General features: G+C 38.7%; 1 protein-coding gene across 8 annotated transcripts in view; it reads right to left on the reverse strand.

The window, feature by feature from the left end:
* Positions 1–17,880, reverse strand: part of GRM5 (glutamate metabotropic receptor 5) — a 182,922-nt gene that overhangs the window by 153,076 nt on the left and 11,966 nt on the right. For all 8 annotated transcript variants that reach the window (XM_072402437.1, XM_072402429.1, XM_072402446.1 and 5 more), the window contains exon 2: positions 8,320–9,182. In XM_072402437.1, the coding sequence (XP_072258538.1) occupies positions 8,320–9,001 (682 nt within the window). In that variant the 5' untranslated portion in view covers positions 9,002–9,182. The remainder of the gene's footprint in view (positions 1–8,319; positions 9,183–17,880) is intronic.

Raw genomic sequence — 17,880 nt, forward strand, 5'->3', positions numbered from 1 at the left:
AAACTAAAACGCCTAAAACAATGGAAAAGCCATTAGTAGGTAAGGGTTTTAGGCAGAAAAGACATACAAAGTCGCTTTTTCCAAATAAATACTTTTCCTCTGCTTTTGGTGGCTTTTTGTTTTTCCCTTCTTTACAGCGCTGGCACTGTTCAGCATAGAACCTGGCACTACCAGTATAGACCCAGACATCGAAGAAGTTGCATTATCAGTGGCCGTTCAATGACCAAAGAGAATCAATGAGGTCTTGGAAGAGTTGGCAGTGAAGACAGTGGCTTCAAGGGAAGCAGTGGTGAAGGTTTCTGGACCTGTCTTTGTTGCAGGGTACCTACAAGTATGTGCTATAATGAAATATAAAATAAAACTATTGAATAAAGCTCAACCACACCAGCAAATATTTATTTCCACTTTAAGGCAGAACTAAACGGTACAATTTAGAAAACTGAAACCGGGCAGATCTTTTATTGCAGATGAGGCAGGCAATGCCTCTTCTGCAATAAAATAAACAAATAGAAGCTATAATGAAATATAAAATAAAACTATTGAATAAAGCTCAACCACACCAGCAAATATTTATTTCCACTTTAAGGCAGAACTGAACGGTACAATTTAGAAAACTGAAACCGGGCAGATCTTTTATTGCAGATGAGGCAGGGAATGCCTCTTCTGCAATAAAATAAACCTACCTGTCTCATTACATTTTATTTTTTTTTTACTCACCCGTCTTTGTTCCATCGCCATATTCAAACGTTACTCTTCTGGGTTTTGGATCTTCAGGCACCTTGATTGGCGAGGCCATGATAACCTATACATATCCAGCATTGCACACTGAGCTGTGTGTCCCTTAAAATTCTGCCTTCCTACAATTTTTCATTGTGAAACATTAATTCCACTTTAGGGCTAAAACACACTTTTTCAATGCAGTGTATTGTGGTAATGAGCACATTTTTGACCCAAGGTGAACAATTGACTTAAAGTGTATCTAAAGCCTGGAACAAATATTGTGCACATTCATACATACATTACCATAATACATGTTAATGCATGTTAGGTGTGTTGCAGTGCCATTCATTTTCAATAATGTCCCACCAAACCAAACATAATCAGATTATTAAAATTGATCTCAATATGTACATGAAGAAGAATTTAAAATTCATAGCTACTTGGATTTCTAGAATGCAATGAATCTTCAATCATCAGACAACTCCAAATGCATATGTCCGTATGCTTAAATAAAATGTAACGGTTTCTGTTCCTTCTGATTTGCTCATCACTATTGGGGAATGTGCAGAAGGTTTTTAGAAGAGCTGTGTAGGGCATACTACAAAAGCAACTTGCAATATTCCTCTCTGGAGACGTCCTTGGTAGGATTATCAATCTGTAATCTAGTTCCCATCTTTTTTTGGGTTGCAATATGCCCGGATCTCTTCTCCTAATCTTAAACCATAATGGATACCCATCCTGGGTGCATGCCATCATACCAGCCTGAGCACAGGAAAGCATGCCCGTCATTACATCAGCACAACGCTGTCTAGAAGTGTTTACTAGCTTCCTTTGCTGCTGAAGGAGATTACCTTGTCATGTTAATGGACCAATCAGAATAGTGCAAATTTTAAAGTGCCTCTGAACACTGGAATTCTGCAAACCACCTCCCTTTCCCTACTATTTTAAATAAATTAAAAATGTACTTAAAATGTATTTAAACCCAAAGTCAAATATCAATAATTAATATATTGCAGCTTAGCAGTGCTTAGATGTAATGGGGGTATTAGTTTTGCTATTTAAGGGCAAGTTTCACACTTGCCTCTTCATTTAACAATTTGCACAGCTCCCTGTGGCTGGCACCTTGCCAGCCGCTTGAGCACCCACACAGCATTGCTGCTTCAAAAACAACCAGTGTCTGCATATGTGACAGCTGGCAGCATTCAGCAGTAAAAATACAGCTCACTGCAGCCCCTACTCATCTCCTATGGGGTTTCCGCCATGCAGCAGCATTTCCTGGTGTGAGGAAGCAGTAAATGGATGTCCTCCTTACCACCAGTGTGAAAATGCTTTCATTCATTGACTTACATTTGTTGATCTGGACAGTAACACTTCTCCTGTCTTGGGGTGGCTACACTTACTCCTCACAGATATCTATGGAGCAGATTTGTAGCCACTCTTTGTCAGCACCATTGTCAGTCCATACATTGCTATGCACAGTGCTGGGCTTTGCTCCTCAGTCATCAGCACCATTGTCAGTCCATACATTGCTATGCACAGTGCTGGGCTTTGCTCCTCAGTCATCAGCACCATTGTCAGTCCAAAAAATGTACTCACTTGCCACTTACCAGTATTTAGAGGTATTGCATTCATTTTTTAAGCTGTTTTATCACTTTATGATGATTCTACGAGTAACACAATCCCTATCCTAGGACAACACTTTTAGGAACTTACCCTATCCTATTGTCTTTAACATAGAGCAACGTTTCTCAACCGGGGTTCTTTCAGATATTGGGGGTTCTTTAAACAATGAGCAATTTGTGCCTCTCAGGTCAGTTTAAGTGACACCAATGATCTTTTTGGCTATCTGTAAGGGTGACATTTTTTTCCCAGTGGCCAGCAATGTAAGGGACATTCATCCCACTGACCACCATACTAATGTACTGTGGTATAGTAATTATTGCAAGAGTTCTCTGAAGACCTGAAAGTTATTTCAAGGGGTTCTCGTACGTTCAAATGGTTGAGAAACAATGACATAAATCCTTGGAACAATATAACAGAAAACTAGAGACGGGTGACATGGATTGCTCAGATGACAAGGTTTCAGGCAGGAGATACAGGTAGCTTCTGCACATATCTAACAGATATAACAACATTTTTTTGTGGATATTTAAAACCAAATAGAAGCAGTTCATTGTTAAGATGTACTTTAATATTAGAGCATGGAATATAATGGAATTAAAAAATAGTATATATAAATGTAGAGAGAGGGAGGGTTCATAGGGGGTGGGGTATAAAATATGGAAATTAGTTTTACATTTGCCCCTTTTCCCCCCAGGATCCAATGAAGATATGAGGACAGATTCATCAACAAAATCCTGGCTTTGACACAGTTGATGGAATTCTTTTAGGTTCTATTTTTACTTCTTTACATGGTATATGTCACTACATGGAGGAGAGTGGGCTGACAAATTGCAATGCATTCACCCCCTGTCTTTTTTTTTTTTACTTCCACGGTAATTAAAAATATTGTACCATCTGGTGTTCAATGCCATGGATATATATAAGGTAAAGTATTTATTCAGCCCACACAGACCCTACAGAGGCAACCTGTTCTTATATTTTACCATTTCGGTATTTAAAATCTGAAAAAGTTGTGAGATAACCAGATAGGTTAAAATCAAAAATATAAAAATTACATTGTTTGTTCATCTTCAGTGAGTAAAAGCATTATACAAAATTAGATGTAACGTAGCTAATTAGCAAGCACAAGACTTGTCTTTTCAAGGAGAAACCCATTACCTTAAAGAAAGCCCATTAACGTGAACAAAAAAAGTTAAGACGGTATAAGAAACATTTATTAGAATATAAGAAATATTAATTGTGCTTAAGCAGTACCCTGAAAGTTTACATTTTTTAAAATGTATCCTGAGAAATAGCAGTGCCCTTCTTGACATGTGAGTGTGCCTAGGCACTCCTGTTCTTTATTCTCATAGCTGAATATCTGCAATGTGAAATCCCTGAAGGTCTGGTATAATTTAGCAACTAGATTGCTAGTTTTAAAAATATATTATGTGTATTATATTTCGATTTAATTTTTCTGCAGTTTGGTTGTGCTGTTAATTTTGCAAACATACCAAGGAGAATTTCTGGGGGAGATACATGGAGATAACAGATGTGTTTGGTGGTGAGGGGGAAACCAGAGTATCTGGAAGAAATGCTCATAAACATGGAGAAACAAGCAAATTCTGTTCAGATAGTGTTCGTCACAGGATTGAAACTGGGACCTCAGGACTGCTAGCCACAATGCCCACCTAATTGGGCAGCATGTTTGGCTCAGTGGTTAGCACGTTCACCTCTGCAGCACTAGGTAACGTGTTTGAATCTATCCAGGACCTTATCTGTGTCTCCATACTCTGGTTTCCTGCCACATCCCCAAAAATCATGCAGTTATTTGGCTTTCCTTTAAAAATTGTCCTTAGACTATGTTAATGACATATGATTACGGTAGGGACCTTAGATTGTGGGCCCCTTTGAGGGAGAGCTAGTGATGTGACTATGGACTTTGCAAAGTGCTGCCTAATATGTTGGTGCTATACAAAAACTGGCTAATACACTGGGAACAATTTTGAAAATATTTTTTGTTGACTTTAATTTTTAAGCTTATTTACACTAAAATAAGTATGCTGGTTCTAAAGCTTCGTACACACGTCAGATTTTTATCGCCCGATAATCGGCATCGGCCAATTATCGGGCCAAAATCTGCCGTGTGTACAGTCGGTGTCGTCCATCGTCCGGACGACCGACCTGCCGGATCCACGGACGATGGACGACAGCCGATCCTAATGTAAGCGAAGGGGAGAGCGCGCAGCAGGGTGCCGCTCCGTCGCTCTCCCCCTCCCCTCTCCATAGAGCATGAACGGTGCTGTATGTACAGCACAGTTCATGCATCGTGCACTCCCTTGTCGTTGGAAAGGATCCTGAAAGATCCTTTCCAACGACAAAAATTGCAAGTGTGTACGCAGCTTAAAAGTGCAGATCGTTTTCTTCTATCTCGTCAGGTTTTTTCTCTACCACTTATATTAATGTGATTACTGTAGCGTGCATTTGTATAGGCTATTCATTTACACCCAAGACAGTGTGGTCAGCGGTGGTGTGCTGCTCAGTCAAAGGGGGAACATTAGCACATTTGTAGAGCAATCCTATTTGGCATATTTCAGAGTTAAACTTGGTGATTAAGATAAGTCTTGGGCCCCTCATAAGGTGTGCAAACAGTGTGTAGAGGGGGGACAAAGGGGACACTTTTGGTGTTCACGTGATAAGATGCCATTCGGTATACCTATGGTTTGGCGAGAGCCAGGAGATCATTTCAGCGACTGTTACTTTTGTGTAGTGAAAACTTCAGGATATAACAAGAAAAATAAATGTAACATAGATTATCCTAGTCTACCATCCCCTATACGCCCAGTGGTCATTAAGATGAAATCCCAGTGCCGGTTTTCGTTACACTACCCTCTCTTGAAGAACATGATTATGGTGATGAACTAGGTGACAACAATGATGAAGAGTTTGGAATTGAAGAGGAAAATATTACCTTTTCCATGCAGACTTCTAAAGTAACAGAAAAGTGAGGCCTGGAACAGGACGAGTGGAAGGAGCTAGGTGGAGGAATGGCATGACTAGGTGAGAGGGGGGAAGAGGTGTCAAAGTTGGGATTGGGCAGTTTTTGAAAACAAAAGAAGGGGTTAATGAGTTTTTATAAGGCGCAGGCTGGAGGGGTTAGCAGCTATTTTGTACATTTAGGCAAGAAATTCTCAACCTCATTTTCCTGTAATTAGGGTAGCAGTGAGAACTGTGGGGGGGGTTGAGATCCTTGAGGGTGACCAGCAGTTCTTCTGGTGATAGGGCGGTGGTATATGCCTTAGAGGATGTGCAACCAGGTACTGGTGTTGGAGTATTGCATGGAGCGTAAACTATGGGTTTAAGAGGTTAGATGAGGTGTTGTATGATGTGGTTGAGGTGGGAGGCGAGCTACCGACCTACCTAAGTCAAGTCCACTGTACATGACTGCGCTTTTGGTGCACATGTTCCCCAAGGTACTGCCTACTTTTGGTGAAAAAAAACTGTAAAGGCCCCCAAAACTCTTAATAACAAAATAAAGGGGGTCTATACATATTTTTATTAAATTGAAGGAATGTATGTTTTTTCATGGTGTTAGGATTTTATGGTTTTAGACTCATAAAGTGTATTTATTGATTGGCACAGTGATATGTAACCTTTCTTTTGAATCTTGATTTGTGTAGCGGTCATCAAGATATGACTTTGGATAATCGTCCAGAATGGTGCATGCTGGCATGGTTGGGATTGCACAGTGTAAAACTGAAGATAAGATTTCCTTTGCAGAGGAGAAACATGTTTTCTTTCTATATACCAGTAAGAACCTGAGATAGAATCAGGAGAGCCAGAAAGTTTCCAGATGCTGTAAATCACTGTGTTTATTAAGTGTAAATTCATTTAGGTGTCGGTTATTGGTGAGTTCTACAACTGTTTGTTTGTTGGAAAATGAAACTGAATCAGTCAAACAATTTCTCTTTCTTCAAATCTTTGCTGCTATGGAAACTGCTTTGCACTTAAGATACCATCCTATTCTCAGCTATAAAGTTTTGCTCGAAGCTCTCCTGGCACCCCCACAGGCAGTCAAGCATACCGTGACCCTGGACGTTCAGTAATTAGTGCATCTCCTGCACTATCTGTGGTGGGCTTCCTAACATGTCTATCAGATAGGCATCCCAAGGGCTAAATAAAGAAGCAAGCATTACAGACTAACCACGCTTTTACTAATTATGAGGCACTGGATTGGTGTCCTCGGGGCTTGAAACAGAAAACTGCTGGTACTGGCAGACCAGTACCAGCACTTCTCGCCTTCTAAAATTATATGAAATTGATTTGTATATATATATATATATATATATATATATATATATATATATATATACATAAAAATACATTTTAAATTTACATGCACTTTATAAAGGTGTTTCTTGATCATTTTACATGCAGGAACCCTTAAAATAACTTTCATGTCTTGAGTGAACCCCTTTCTATAATTACTATATGCCATTATAATGGCATAATCTACTTCTTCCTGTCTTACTTCAGCCATCACAGACCCTGAAAGTTTTCCCATATGTTTGTGTTCTTAGTTTGGCCCCTTATGACCTTCTTTCACAGTAACGAATGGCATTATTCCAATGTACCATGACACAATGGGGATGTCCACCAGTCCTGTATTACCATCAGGAAAGGGGTAGCAGGGTATTGGGGCAGTAAGTGAACCCCATTAAGGTCTATAGGTCTCATACCACAACTTGAAGTCTTCCCCTGACAGGCAATCACTTGTTTTCATAGCCAATATGCACATTAATTCAACATGAAATAATCCCTCAGCCAACTGTCTTCTATTACAACAAAAAAAGGTTTGCATCATCTGTCAGGCAGGTTTGTTTGGGGGCTCACATTGTATAGAATTCGATACTATGTAGTCTTACCAATGTTTTATTTCATGATCAGAATACATTTTAATCCTTCTTGATTGCTTGTTTCCGATCACAATTAAAACCAAAATGATTATTGGGTTAAATTACATGTATACAGGTTTGGCATAGAACCCTCACATCCTAATTTACTGTTAAATTTTTTTGATGTTTTTGGTAAATGGTTTTGCTTCGGTCAAACTTCATACAGAAAGAACTCAAGCAACTTCAAAAAGGCCAATACAACTCTACAAAGGACATGGAGAAGCAAGAGCTCCAAACTGCAATATAAGTACAGAATGAAAATAACTTCTTAATGAAGAATTTATCATATTAATTTTAAACTAATAGGAAGACAAAGGAAGGAAGTTGATGGGTATTTAGGATAGCTAGTCTACAATGCAATGATAGTAAAAACAAGGTGAGATGAATGAATAATGGGACAGAATTCCCCAAATCCGACCATGTTGTGTTTTAGTGGAAATGACAGATATGATGTTCATACCAAGCACATAGTATGACCAATAACAAGCAAACTTGTCAGCAATTTTAAACGTTTAAAAATTGTTGGGATTTAGAGCAGACTACATGAATTTCACACCATTAGGCAAGACCAAACAATTTCTCCAAAATTGTTTCCGATGTGAAAATTGAGATTTCAGGAATGACACATAAGTAGTATTTACACTGACAACTTGCAAAGCCCTGAACATGGTTTTCTGGGGCGATCAGAAGGAATATATCTACTTTTTTATTACTTTAAAAAATATGTTTTTTTATGAAAATCAAGGTTGGAATTTAGCCTGGAAAGAAGCTTTTTAAACCCTTTTAAAGCCTAAACTCCAATTCCATACAATGATGAACTCTGTATTGCTTTGCAAATAGATAAGAATTTATCGATCAACTTATGACCAATTACCAAACAAACCAACGCAATTATTAAAAAAAATCCATATTTGGTTCTGCATAAAATATACATTTAACACCTTTTATGTCTTTCTGTATTTCCTTCATTTCTTTGCTGGCATTATAACAAAGCGCAATAACATATACATGATTTCATTTATAATTAATACATTCTTCTTACCTTCAGTGTGTACAGCAGAAACATATGTCCAGTTGTACCTTTTAACAATATCCACCATGGCTCTGGCTTGTTGAGCATCGGAAGGAACCACTCTCATGAAATACTTGTACAAGGTTTTGTCGCTAAGGTCCATGCTTGTTGCAGAATAAGCAATCTGAGGTATATTAAAAAGTTGTAATAAATTCTGGACTTGAATGGCCACTGAGCTGGATCCAGGACCTATAACTCCAACGATTGGCTTCTTTGTGTGGAATCCCGAAGAAGTTCCATCAACACAACGGACCAGCCCTTCCTCTTCCTCAGAAGAGATCAATGAGTCTCTAATAAATTCGATACTCTGCTCCAAAGCTACAGCAGAATGCCAGCAGGAATCGCGTATTTCACATCCAAGGGTTATGTTTGGCAAAATGTTGGGATTTGCATTGATTCTGTCAAGAGTGTGCAACATGGCTTCTACTCGTTGAATGCCATACTGCTCTCTTATCTCTCCACACTTCCTTTCATGAACCTTGTCAACTGTTGGCTGGTGATGAACTGAAAAGAGAGCCCCAATAATGATGTCTCCTGGCATATGGGCCACCACACGTCTTTCATTTGTCTGTGCAGCTGCTGTAATGCCACCACCATTACCAGATCCATCTTCTTTTAGGAGCAGAAGCACCGTCAAAATGTAAGGAAGCATTTTAGAATACAATTTATACTGAAGAGGAGAGCATGGTGAAAAATATTTTTTTCAAAGTGATCAACCTTCTATTCCTTGTTTGATGACTATCCGTGCACTATTTCCCCCCATTTACCAATCGTCCTTCCTGGACAAAAGACCATCTATGAAGATCTTCAGAGTCAATCCAATTTGTCATTCCCTGAAAAACAAAATATCAAATTAACCCATTGTTACATCATGACTATAAATTATTTGAATGTGGTTTAATGTATATCTAAAGCCAATATATTTATTTTTGGATAGAGTGGTGAGGGGTTGAAGCTTTGTAATTTTTATAATTGCAGTCCTTATTGGGTGATCATTGGATTTTCCAATTGGGACACATGTTGTGTGGATAATTGTCTAAGAAGGTATTGGCCACACTTTGAAAAACCCTTTACTATTTATTCCAGGGATCATTTTGGGATCAGACTGAATTGCATACTCATGGTAACAAGTATTTTTATTATTTTTGTGCAAGTATAAAACTTGCACAAAAGAGCTTTCATCATATATAGGATGTATTGTCTTATTGTAACTAGTACTAGTTATTCACAATTATCTAAACTTTTTTTGTGATGTTCAAGAGGTTTCACAGCTTCACAGTCTGTAACATTCCCCAGCAGTTCAAGAAGTGGCTTGCATATGCTGCAACATTGCTTTACCAGTGCAGAAGTCCAACTGAACCCATGCCCATGGCCATTTACAGTAGGCTATACCATGACCTGGATAAGTGGAAACCTTTACAGACAACATATTCACGTAACTTCTAAGGCAATTTCAAAAACTTCAAAAATCCACAACATGCATTAAATAAACACACGGGGAGCCTACTATAAAGAATGCCTTCATAGTAAGATCACCAGGCATTATTAATAATGTAGGCACTTCACCCTATTTTATATACATGTTCCCCAAATATGGAATACCAAAACCTATGCTGACACATTGCAGAAGCATGGTGCACTGTTATGCCATATGCATCCATTATTGAAGAGGTAGTGGCTGCAAAGTTTTTTTATTAGGATTTAAAACTTTTAAAAAGTTTTTGACTTTCTCCCTCATCTCTTGTTTATTATTGCAGCTCTTGCTGCAGGCAGCCTTCTGTGATTTCTATGTTAAAGGACCCCAAGAGCCTTCATGAGAGTCAAAATGTAAGCTATGACAATGAGAAAGCTATGAAAATGAACATGTATAGCAGCGTATCTCAAGGGCCAGGTCTGAACATTAGGAAGTACCAGCCAGATCCCACAACCAAGGTGGCAACACAGCAAAGAAACACGCAATTCCATGGTCATGCAAAAGCTTTAACAATGGACAAACTTCCAAATGGAAAAAGGAAATGATTTTGTTGAACGGAGTGAGATAAGGATCCTTGGTAGGTTAGAATGACTTTACTCAGTCATTCTCCCTATTTTACCAAGACGCCCATTCACCCTACATTGGCAGATTCCCACAAAAGTCACTGTTGGCTGATATCTCAAAATAACACCATATATTTCACCTGATACACTCATTAGATGGAATTTGGGGAGATGGGAAATAAACACAGGGAGGTCAGAAATAAACACCAAGTTTTATTCAGGCAGGAAATTCTATCCAATCTCACAAAGACTGAACTTAAAATAAAAAGGTCAAGTTGTGGCAAAGAAAAAAAAAACCCTCAGTGAAAAACAGCTATGGACTCTGTAAAGTAGAATCTATGAGAAGGTCACTTCTAATAAAATATGTAATACAATTACATTTAAAATCCTGTATACATTCTGTATCCATGCGAAAAACGTAAAGGTCATCATCCATTTTTAAGATTAGATTATATGAAGAGAAAAAGAAATCTCTAGAGGTGCCATTTCAGGGAGCAAAGAGGCTATTACCAATAACAGCACTTCTTTTATATATTATCATAAAAAATTAAAAACTATACTATTATGTTTAGTTATGCTTGTGAATGTTATCAAGGCTCGCTAAATAATATAATAAATATACAGTGCACATCAGTGTTTCTCAACCAGGGTTCTGTGGATCCCTAGGTTTCCCCCAAAGATTGCTAGGGGTTCCTTGAGTTTAACTGACACCAATTATCATTTTGGCTGAATATGGAATATCACAACCAATGCAATATTTCCACCTAGAGCTACAATAATTGTTCATGGAGATCTTGTACTATGATTGGTAAAATCAGACTGATGTGTAGTCTAGACTCTGTGGTGGCCAGTCCATGTGTGAAAATCATGATTCATGCTCCCTGAACCACTCTTACATTTGGAATCCTATGAATCCTCATATTGTCATCTTGGAATAAGCTTGTGCCATCAGGGAAGGAAAATCCATTAAGAGAAATACCTGATCGTCCAATATATTCAATTTTTTGGGCAAATAGCTTTGCCAAACCTGGACCTGATCAATTAATGCAACCCAGATCATAACATTGATCCTACAGGCACCCCAGATCGATCATAACACAGCCCCCACAGGCACCTTAGATCCTAACACAGACCCCATAGGCACCCATGTCATAACACAGCCCTCACAGGCACCCATATCATAACACTGCCTCGATAGGCACCCATATCATAACACTGCCCCGATAGGCACCCATATCATAACACTGCCCCCACAGACACCCATATCATAACACTGCCCCCCTAGGCCCCCATATCATAACATTGCCCCCATAGGCACCCATATCATAACACTGCCCCAACAGGCACCAAAATCATAACACTGCCCCCCTAGGCACCCATATCATAACACTGCCCCCACAGGCACCCCAGATCAAAACACAGCCCTCACAGGCACCCATATCAATAAACTGCCCCACAGACACCCATATCATAACACAGCCCTCACAGGCACCCATATCACTGGATGGGATGTCAGGATTACAAAACCAGTTAAACATTACACATTTATTTGTGCATTTAGTTAGCCTGCACACACATACACTATACTATACATATTGGTTGTGGTTAGCCTGTCCAGGAACATTGCTCTCACCTCACCATAATTGGCATATATATAACTCTTGGCATATATATAATTTTGGCAAACCATGCCAAAATATTTATTGTAACACTCTTAAAGGCTAAATGTAGATTCTGTTGAAAAGGTTTAGTGATTAATGCTAATATTTATGGCAGACAGCCACAGTTGCAATGAATCTTCCAATTGAACTAATGTTCTCTGCTTGCAGAACACAGAGTTCTATAGATCTTGAATAAAGTGAACACATTAACCCAAACCCAACAGCTCTGCTTTCTGATACGGCATTATCAAAGTCAAGGTCCTGCATTCCGTCAGGGAGGCGTAGGGATGGTCATTTAGAAAGTAAGATTCATCGAGTCTCCAGCAGGTAGCAATAAACACAGTCTGTACTTGTCAAGGGAAAATTAAATACGGGGTTTTGATTGATAATGGACATGGAGGTACAGTCACCCAAAACGACCTGCTAGAGAGGCCTGTGTGCAGAACAGCAAACGAGGAGATGTCTTTTTATTAGGGATAATGAAAGAGATAATTCGGGATTTTGCATCCCAAAACTTCATAGTGTAGATTATATTTATGTCTAGGTAGTGTAGATTATATTTATGTCTAGGCAATGGATATGCATTTTAAAATTTGGACCCACAGATATTAGGCAATAAGGAGGAAAATTCCTAAGTTGAGGAGGAAACAAGGAACGAGAGAAGTGCTAGAAAGGATAAGGGTGAGAATGATGGGGGAGAGGATGGAAAAGGATAAGAATGAGGACAGATAAAGGAGGAAATGGGAATGTAGGAGGGAGGCAGGAGGGTGAGAATGAAAAGGGAGGGAATTGTGAGGGAATGTTGAGAGAAGGAGATGAAGAGGAAAAAGAGAAAGGCGAAGGAAAATGAGAGAGAATGGTGAGGGAAAATGAGGCAGAAAAGACGTGGAAGGGTAAGAATGGGAAAATGAGAAAAGTGATAATAGGAGAATTAAGAGGGTGATATTGGGAGAGTGACGGGGAAGAAAATTAGAGAAGGGGGGAGTAGAGGTGAGAATGAATAGGGAGAAAATGAGAATAAGGAGAAAGGTAAGAGTGGGCAGCACGGTGACTCAGTGGTTAGCACTCTGCCCTTTGCAGCACTAGGTCCCAGGTTTGAATCTCACTATCTGCATGGAGTTTGCATGTTCTCCCTGTGTTTGCGTGGGTTTCCTCCGAGTACTCCAGTTGCCTCCTACATTGCAAAAACATGCGGTTAGATTTATTGGCCCCCAAATTGACCTTCGGCTTTGCTAATGACATTGGACTATGGTAGGGACATTAGATTGTAAGCACCTTTGAGGGATAGCTAGTGACATGACTATGGTTTTTGTACCGAGCTGCATAATATGTTGGTGCTTTATAAATACTGTGTAATAATATTAACAATATAAGTAAGAATAGGGAGGGAAAGCATAAGAAAGGTGTGAATGAAGGTGCAAAATGAAATGGAGATAAGTGTAAGTGAAAGAAAAAGAGATGAGAGAGAGAAAGAAGAAGATAGTGGAGAGACTTGGAGAATGAACAGGGGAATGAGGAAATGTAAATGAAAGAGTAAAAAGGAAAATTGAGGGTGAATAAGGTTACACATGAGAAAGAAGGATGAAAAAGCGAGTAAAAAGGAGAAAGAAAAATGATGATGATATCCAAAACTAAAAGGGAGAGAACAAGAAGAATGTAAAATGAAAAAAAGAGACGTCGGAGAAATGAGGGGGAGGACAGGAGTGAGATGCTATTAGAGGGGAAAAGACAACAGAAGCTAATGAGAAAGAGAAATACAAGAAAGAATGATAGCTGAAAGAGAAACAGATCAGAAAAACCAAAAAGGAAGAAAAGCAAGACAGCGAGAGATGTGATAGAAAGAAAGCAGCATATAGGAAAGAAAGGAAAGAGAAGAAACTTGAGAGAGAGAGAGAGATGAACAGGAAAATCATCCGATAGACATCGAATAATTTGTTGTTTATAAATAACCAGATACTATATCTAGAAAGATAGATAAATGAAATGACATTGTATTACATGATAGATACATGTGTAGATGATATATTGATAGAAGGACAGATCGATGAAATGGTACATAAAGAATAGGTAACAGAGGAACAAACTACAAAGAAAAAATAATTCAAAAGAGGAAAAGCTAATTTAAGTTGAGTTTAAACAGGGATCTAATTGTCCTAATGGCTTTGATTTTTTTAATTTTTTAAACTAAGTAAAAATATTTCTTTTTCACATGGTTTTGTTTACTAACCAAGCTATTGATCACCATGTACGCACAGTGACAGCGACCACATAGATTTTCTTTAAACAATATATTATTTTGTTGTCATGCAAATTACATGTAATTACTAGTGCACATAGTGAAATTTGTGGCTCATTTAATGGCAGCAAAACCAGTAATTCTGCAAGTTGCATGTGACGGGCTTTGTACCTTTCTCTCCCAGAAGTCAGATTCCCAAGAAAGAATTGGGAACATCTGCACCGGCTTTGATCTCACACTGCAGATATACACCTATGGGATTGTATTTACAGAAGTTCCTAAGCACTAGCACATACTAAGAAGTGCACAGTTAGAAGGAATTCCAAAAGTTTATTTTTTATCACAATTACCATTTCTAGATATTCTCTATAACACAGCAAATATTTACTTGTTAAATACAGTTCCACCTCAAAGTTAAACTTTAAGCAAACAGCTAAATACACAGAATAAATGCACAAGAGGAGTATTTTATGTGCCACAAGATTTGTATATTTGTCCATCCAGCCCTAACATTTACATAGCTCTACATTACAGTCAGGGGATGATATCACATTCTCTTTTACAGTTTTGGACAGTTAAGATGTCATGAAATATAAATACACTCACCTGCCCCTGTTCTGCCATGGGCACTATCATCTTTTTATTCTCCTTTTTAGGGTTTTGCCCTTCATTCATATTAATTAGCTGGGCTGGAATGACTTTGTAAAAGAAGATAGAGATCCCTTCTGCAAAATAAAACCTGCCTGATCTAAGTTTGTTTGCCAAACGATTATTCTGATTTAAACTGATATTAATTAGCATTTTTCTATGTGCTTGGAATTTATCATGTACTTAGTGGTAGCCCCTGATCCTAAGGAGAGAGCACAGGTGTAGTCAATGCCCGCTATAGACGATGGCTCTGCAAAGTCATGCAACAATTCAGAGATAAGAGCAATACCATTTAGTATAATGATACAAATCAATTTGCATTTTGTATGCCATTTTTTATATCTATTAATCAGCATAAAAAATGAACGGCTCCAAGATGCTTAAGAATTAAGGAATCCCTGAGCCTAGTCTATTGAATAGAGTATGGAAGGGTTAGAACATCTGTCAGTACAAGAAAGTGATAGGAAATTCAAAATTTTGCATTTGTTATGAAAACACGGGGTGAGTAACATTTTACTAAAGGGACTTTTGATAGCAAATGCAACAGAGAAAACTGGAACACGGTTAGAAATGTGGGAACACAAAAAGTACACAGAGATTTAGTACAGCTCTTCAAGGCTGGGGAGGATACACGTTCATCAGTGAAGCTGGGTGATCCAGCAAACCTCGAATGATTTCTTAAAAGTCCTTAGCAATTTGTTAGCAAATGTTTTCAAATCTGGACCAGATCATTTCCAGGATCACCCAGCTTCACCGATGAAAGTGTATTCTCTCCAGCCTTGGAGAGCTTTAATAAATCAGGGCCATTAAGTGCCATTTCTGAGCACTGGTGATTCGCAGTGCTCTGCTGCAGGCTCAGCCGTGATCCCAAACTCTCCTATTCAGCTTGAATAGGAGAGGCCGTAAACAAACTTTTGCAGCAGTTTTCAAAAGCAACAGGTCATATTTGACCGTGGGGTTGTTTAATGATTTGTGTCGCAGCTGCATGCAAATCTAAATTCCTGTGGTGTAGTTAGCAGCTGCCAGCTTTGGCGTTTCCCACCTGGGCCCTATATATGGCATGAAGATCTTGCCAAAGTATCCAAGACACAAAAGAAGCCGAGGGCTGATGTCATTAGTAAATATATCACTTTTGGGACTATTAGGAAGTAATGTTAAGGGTTAGAAATTTCACAAAGCCTTTAGCATGGTAATGTAATGTTAAAAGTAATTCCCCGTGGCCAGTGAGTTAAATGTAAAAATGTACACTTTTCTATAACTCCTCAGCATTAAGGAATAACTTCAGTGGCTGATCTTGGTTATCCTCTACTATCTCACACCTGTCCTGATCTCAGAGTGTTTTTGATCATTAGTTTGTTCTGGATTTATTCTATGGCCGTGGTCACCCCACCAGATTCAGGGCTTTGCCCGCTGAATACCCGTCCCTTTCCCTATTACTGGCATTGACTCCAACTAGCTGTCCAGTGAGTCTTAGCTAAACAAAAATTAACATCAAAATAAATGAACCTTTGTAATGTTCCAAGCTGAAATATTTTGTAGACTTTGTGTCTTTTTGGTGATTCCAAACTGCCAGTGGAACTTGACAAGTCAGCGAATTGGCACACTATACTGTGTACAGGGACTGGGTCTCAGGAGGTATGTATTTTCCATAACATGATATACAAGACAGAATGGCAACCCTAAATCCATTACAGGATATATTGTTCATCTAGTCTGCTCTACTTTCCTAGTTTAGACCTGCTAGGCAATGATCTACCTTTGTTTAAACCAAATTATGCAGGATTTACATCCCTGTGCAGTGTATGTGCAAAAAGCATCTTTAAAAGGTGAAGAACAATGGGTATTTGGTCAAAAACATGGCTGTAAGTGTCAAATAGTGAATGGCTATCAACCCAAACAAAAAGAGGGAATGGATGGAACCATTTTAGTCTACAAGTGATGCTTTCAATGGTGACCTTTTTGATATAACTTCGGGACAATATATATCTATATAGATATATGTGTGTGATGCAGAAATGTGTGAATGTGTCCCTCTGCCGGAGTTGTATATTGTCGTACATTGCAGTGAATTCATTCATTTTCATTCATTTTCATAGGGCTGCGTAAAATATATGCATGAACATTCTATGGTAGGGCACCACAGGCAAACCACTAATGATGCTCTAGAGACAACCCGCAAGTATTGTTACTCCTACCACCTATAATGGTCATCAGGAGCAAACAGAGGCTGAATCTTTCCAGCCAGGAGCACAATACAAACCTGAAAAATTAAATAAATATAAAGGAGTTGCTCTACCTGTCAAAGAATTTATATATCTGTTCATCCATCCCTGAGATTTCCCCAGCCAGGCAAATGACCCAACTGTCATTTGTATAGACTGTACAAGGAACATAGGGACTTCATTTTTGGATTCCCAGCCTGCTGACTGGACTTTAAAGGAGCAGCGGCAGACTGATGAAGTCATCTGTCAGCTCACTCTGCTCTCTCCACATATCAGCACGTTGTCAACTTATTTTCATGGCTTTTTGGTGCCATTTTTGGTGCCATTCATCCCTCTTTTTCTCCACTTTTGGATACAAGGGCCAGACACTTCACTAGTTGCATTACAAAAAAAATGCATTTAATGATTTAATCATTATAATGCAGCTGCATTACATTGTGTTTTTCCTATTTTGATGTTAGCTTAAACTTCAGGATGATGTCAAAGACATATCAATGCAAATCATTAATACACCACAGTGATGTAAGTATCTAAATTTGACTTAGATTCAGGCTTTTGCAACCCCAGTACAGCAGAGCTCAGGCTTTGAGAAACCAAAGAGGTACTAAAAGCCAATAGGCCTGATTTATTAAAGCTCTCCATGCAGGGCTGGAGAGGATACACTTTCATCAGTAAAGCTGGGAGATGCAGCAAAGCTGGAATGGATTTCATAAAAGTCATTTACTAT

This window comes from Pyxicephalus adspersus, chromosome 1 (assembly GCF_032062135.1).
Source record: "Pyxicephalus adspersus chromosome 1, UCB_Pads_2.0, whole genome shotgun sequence".
NCBI classification, from domain to species: Eukaryota; Metazoa; Chordata; class Amphibia; order Anura; family Pyxicephalidae; genus Pyxicephalus; species Pyxicephalus adspersus.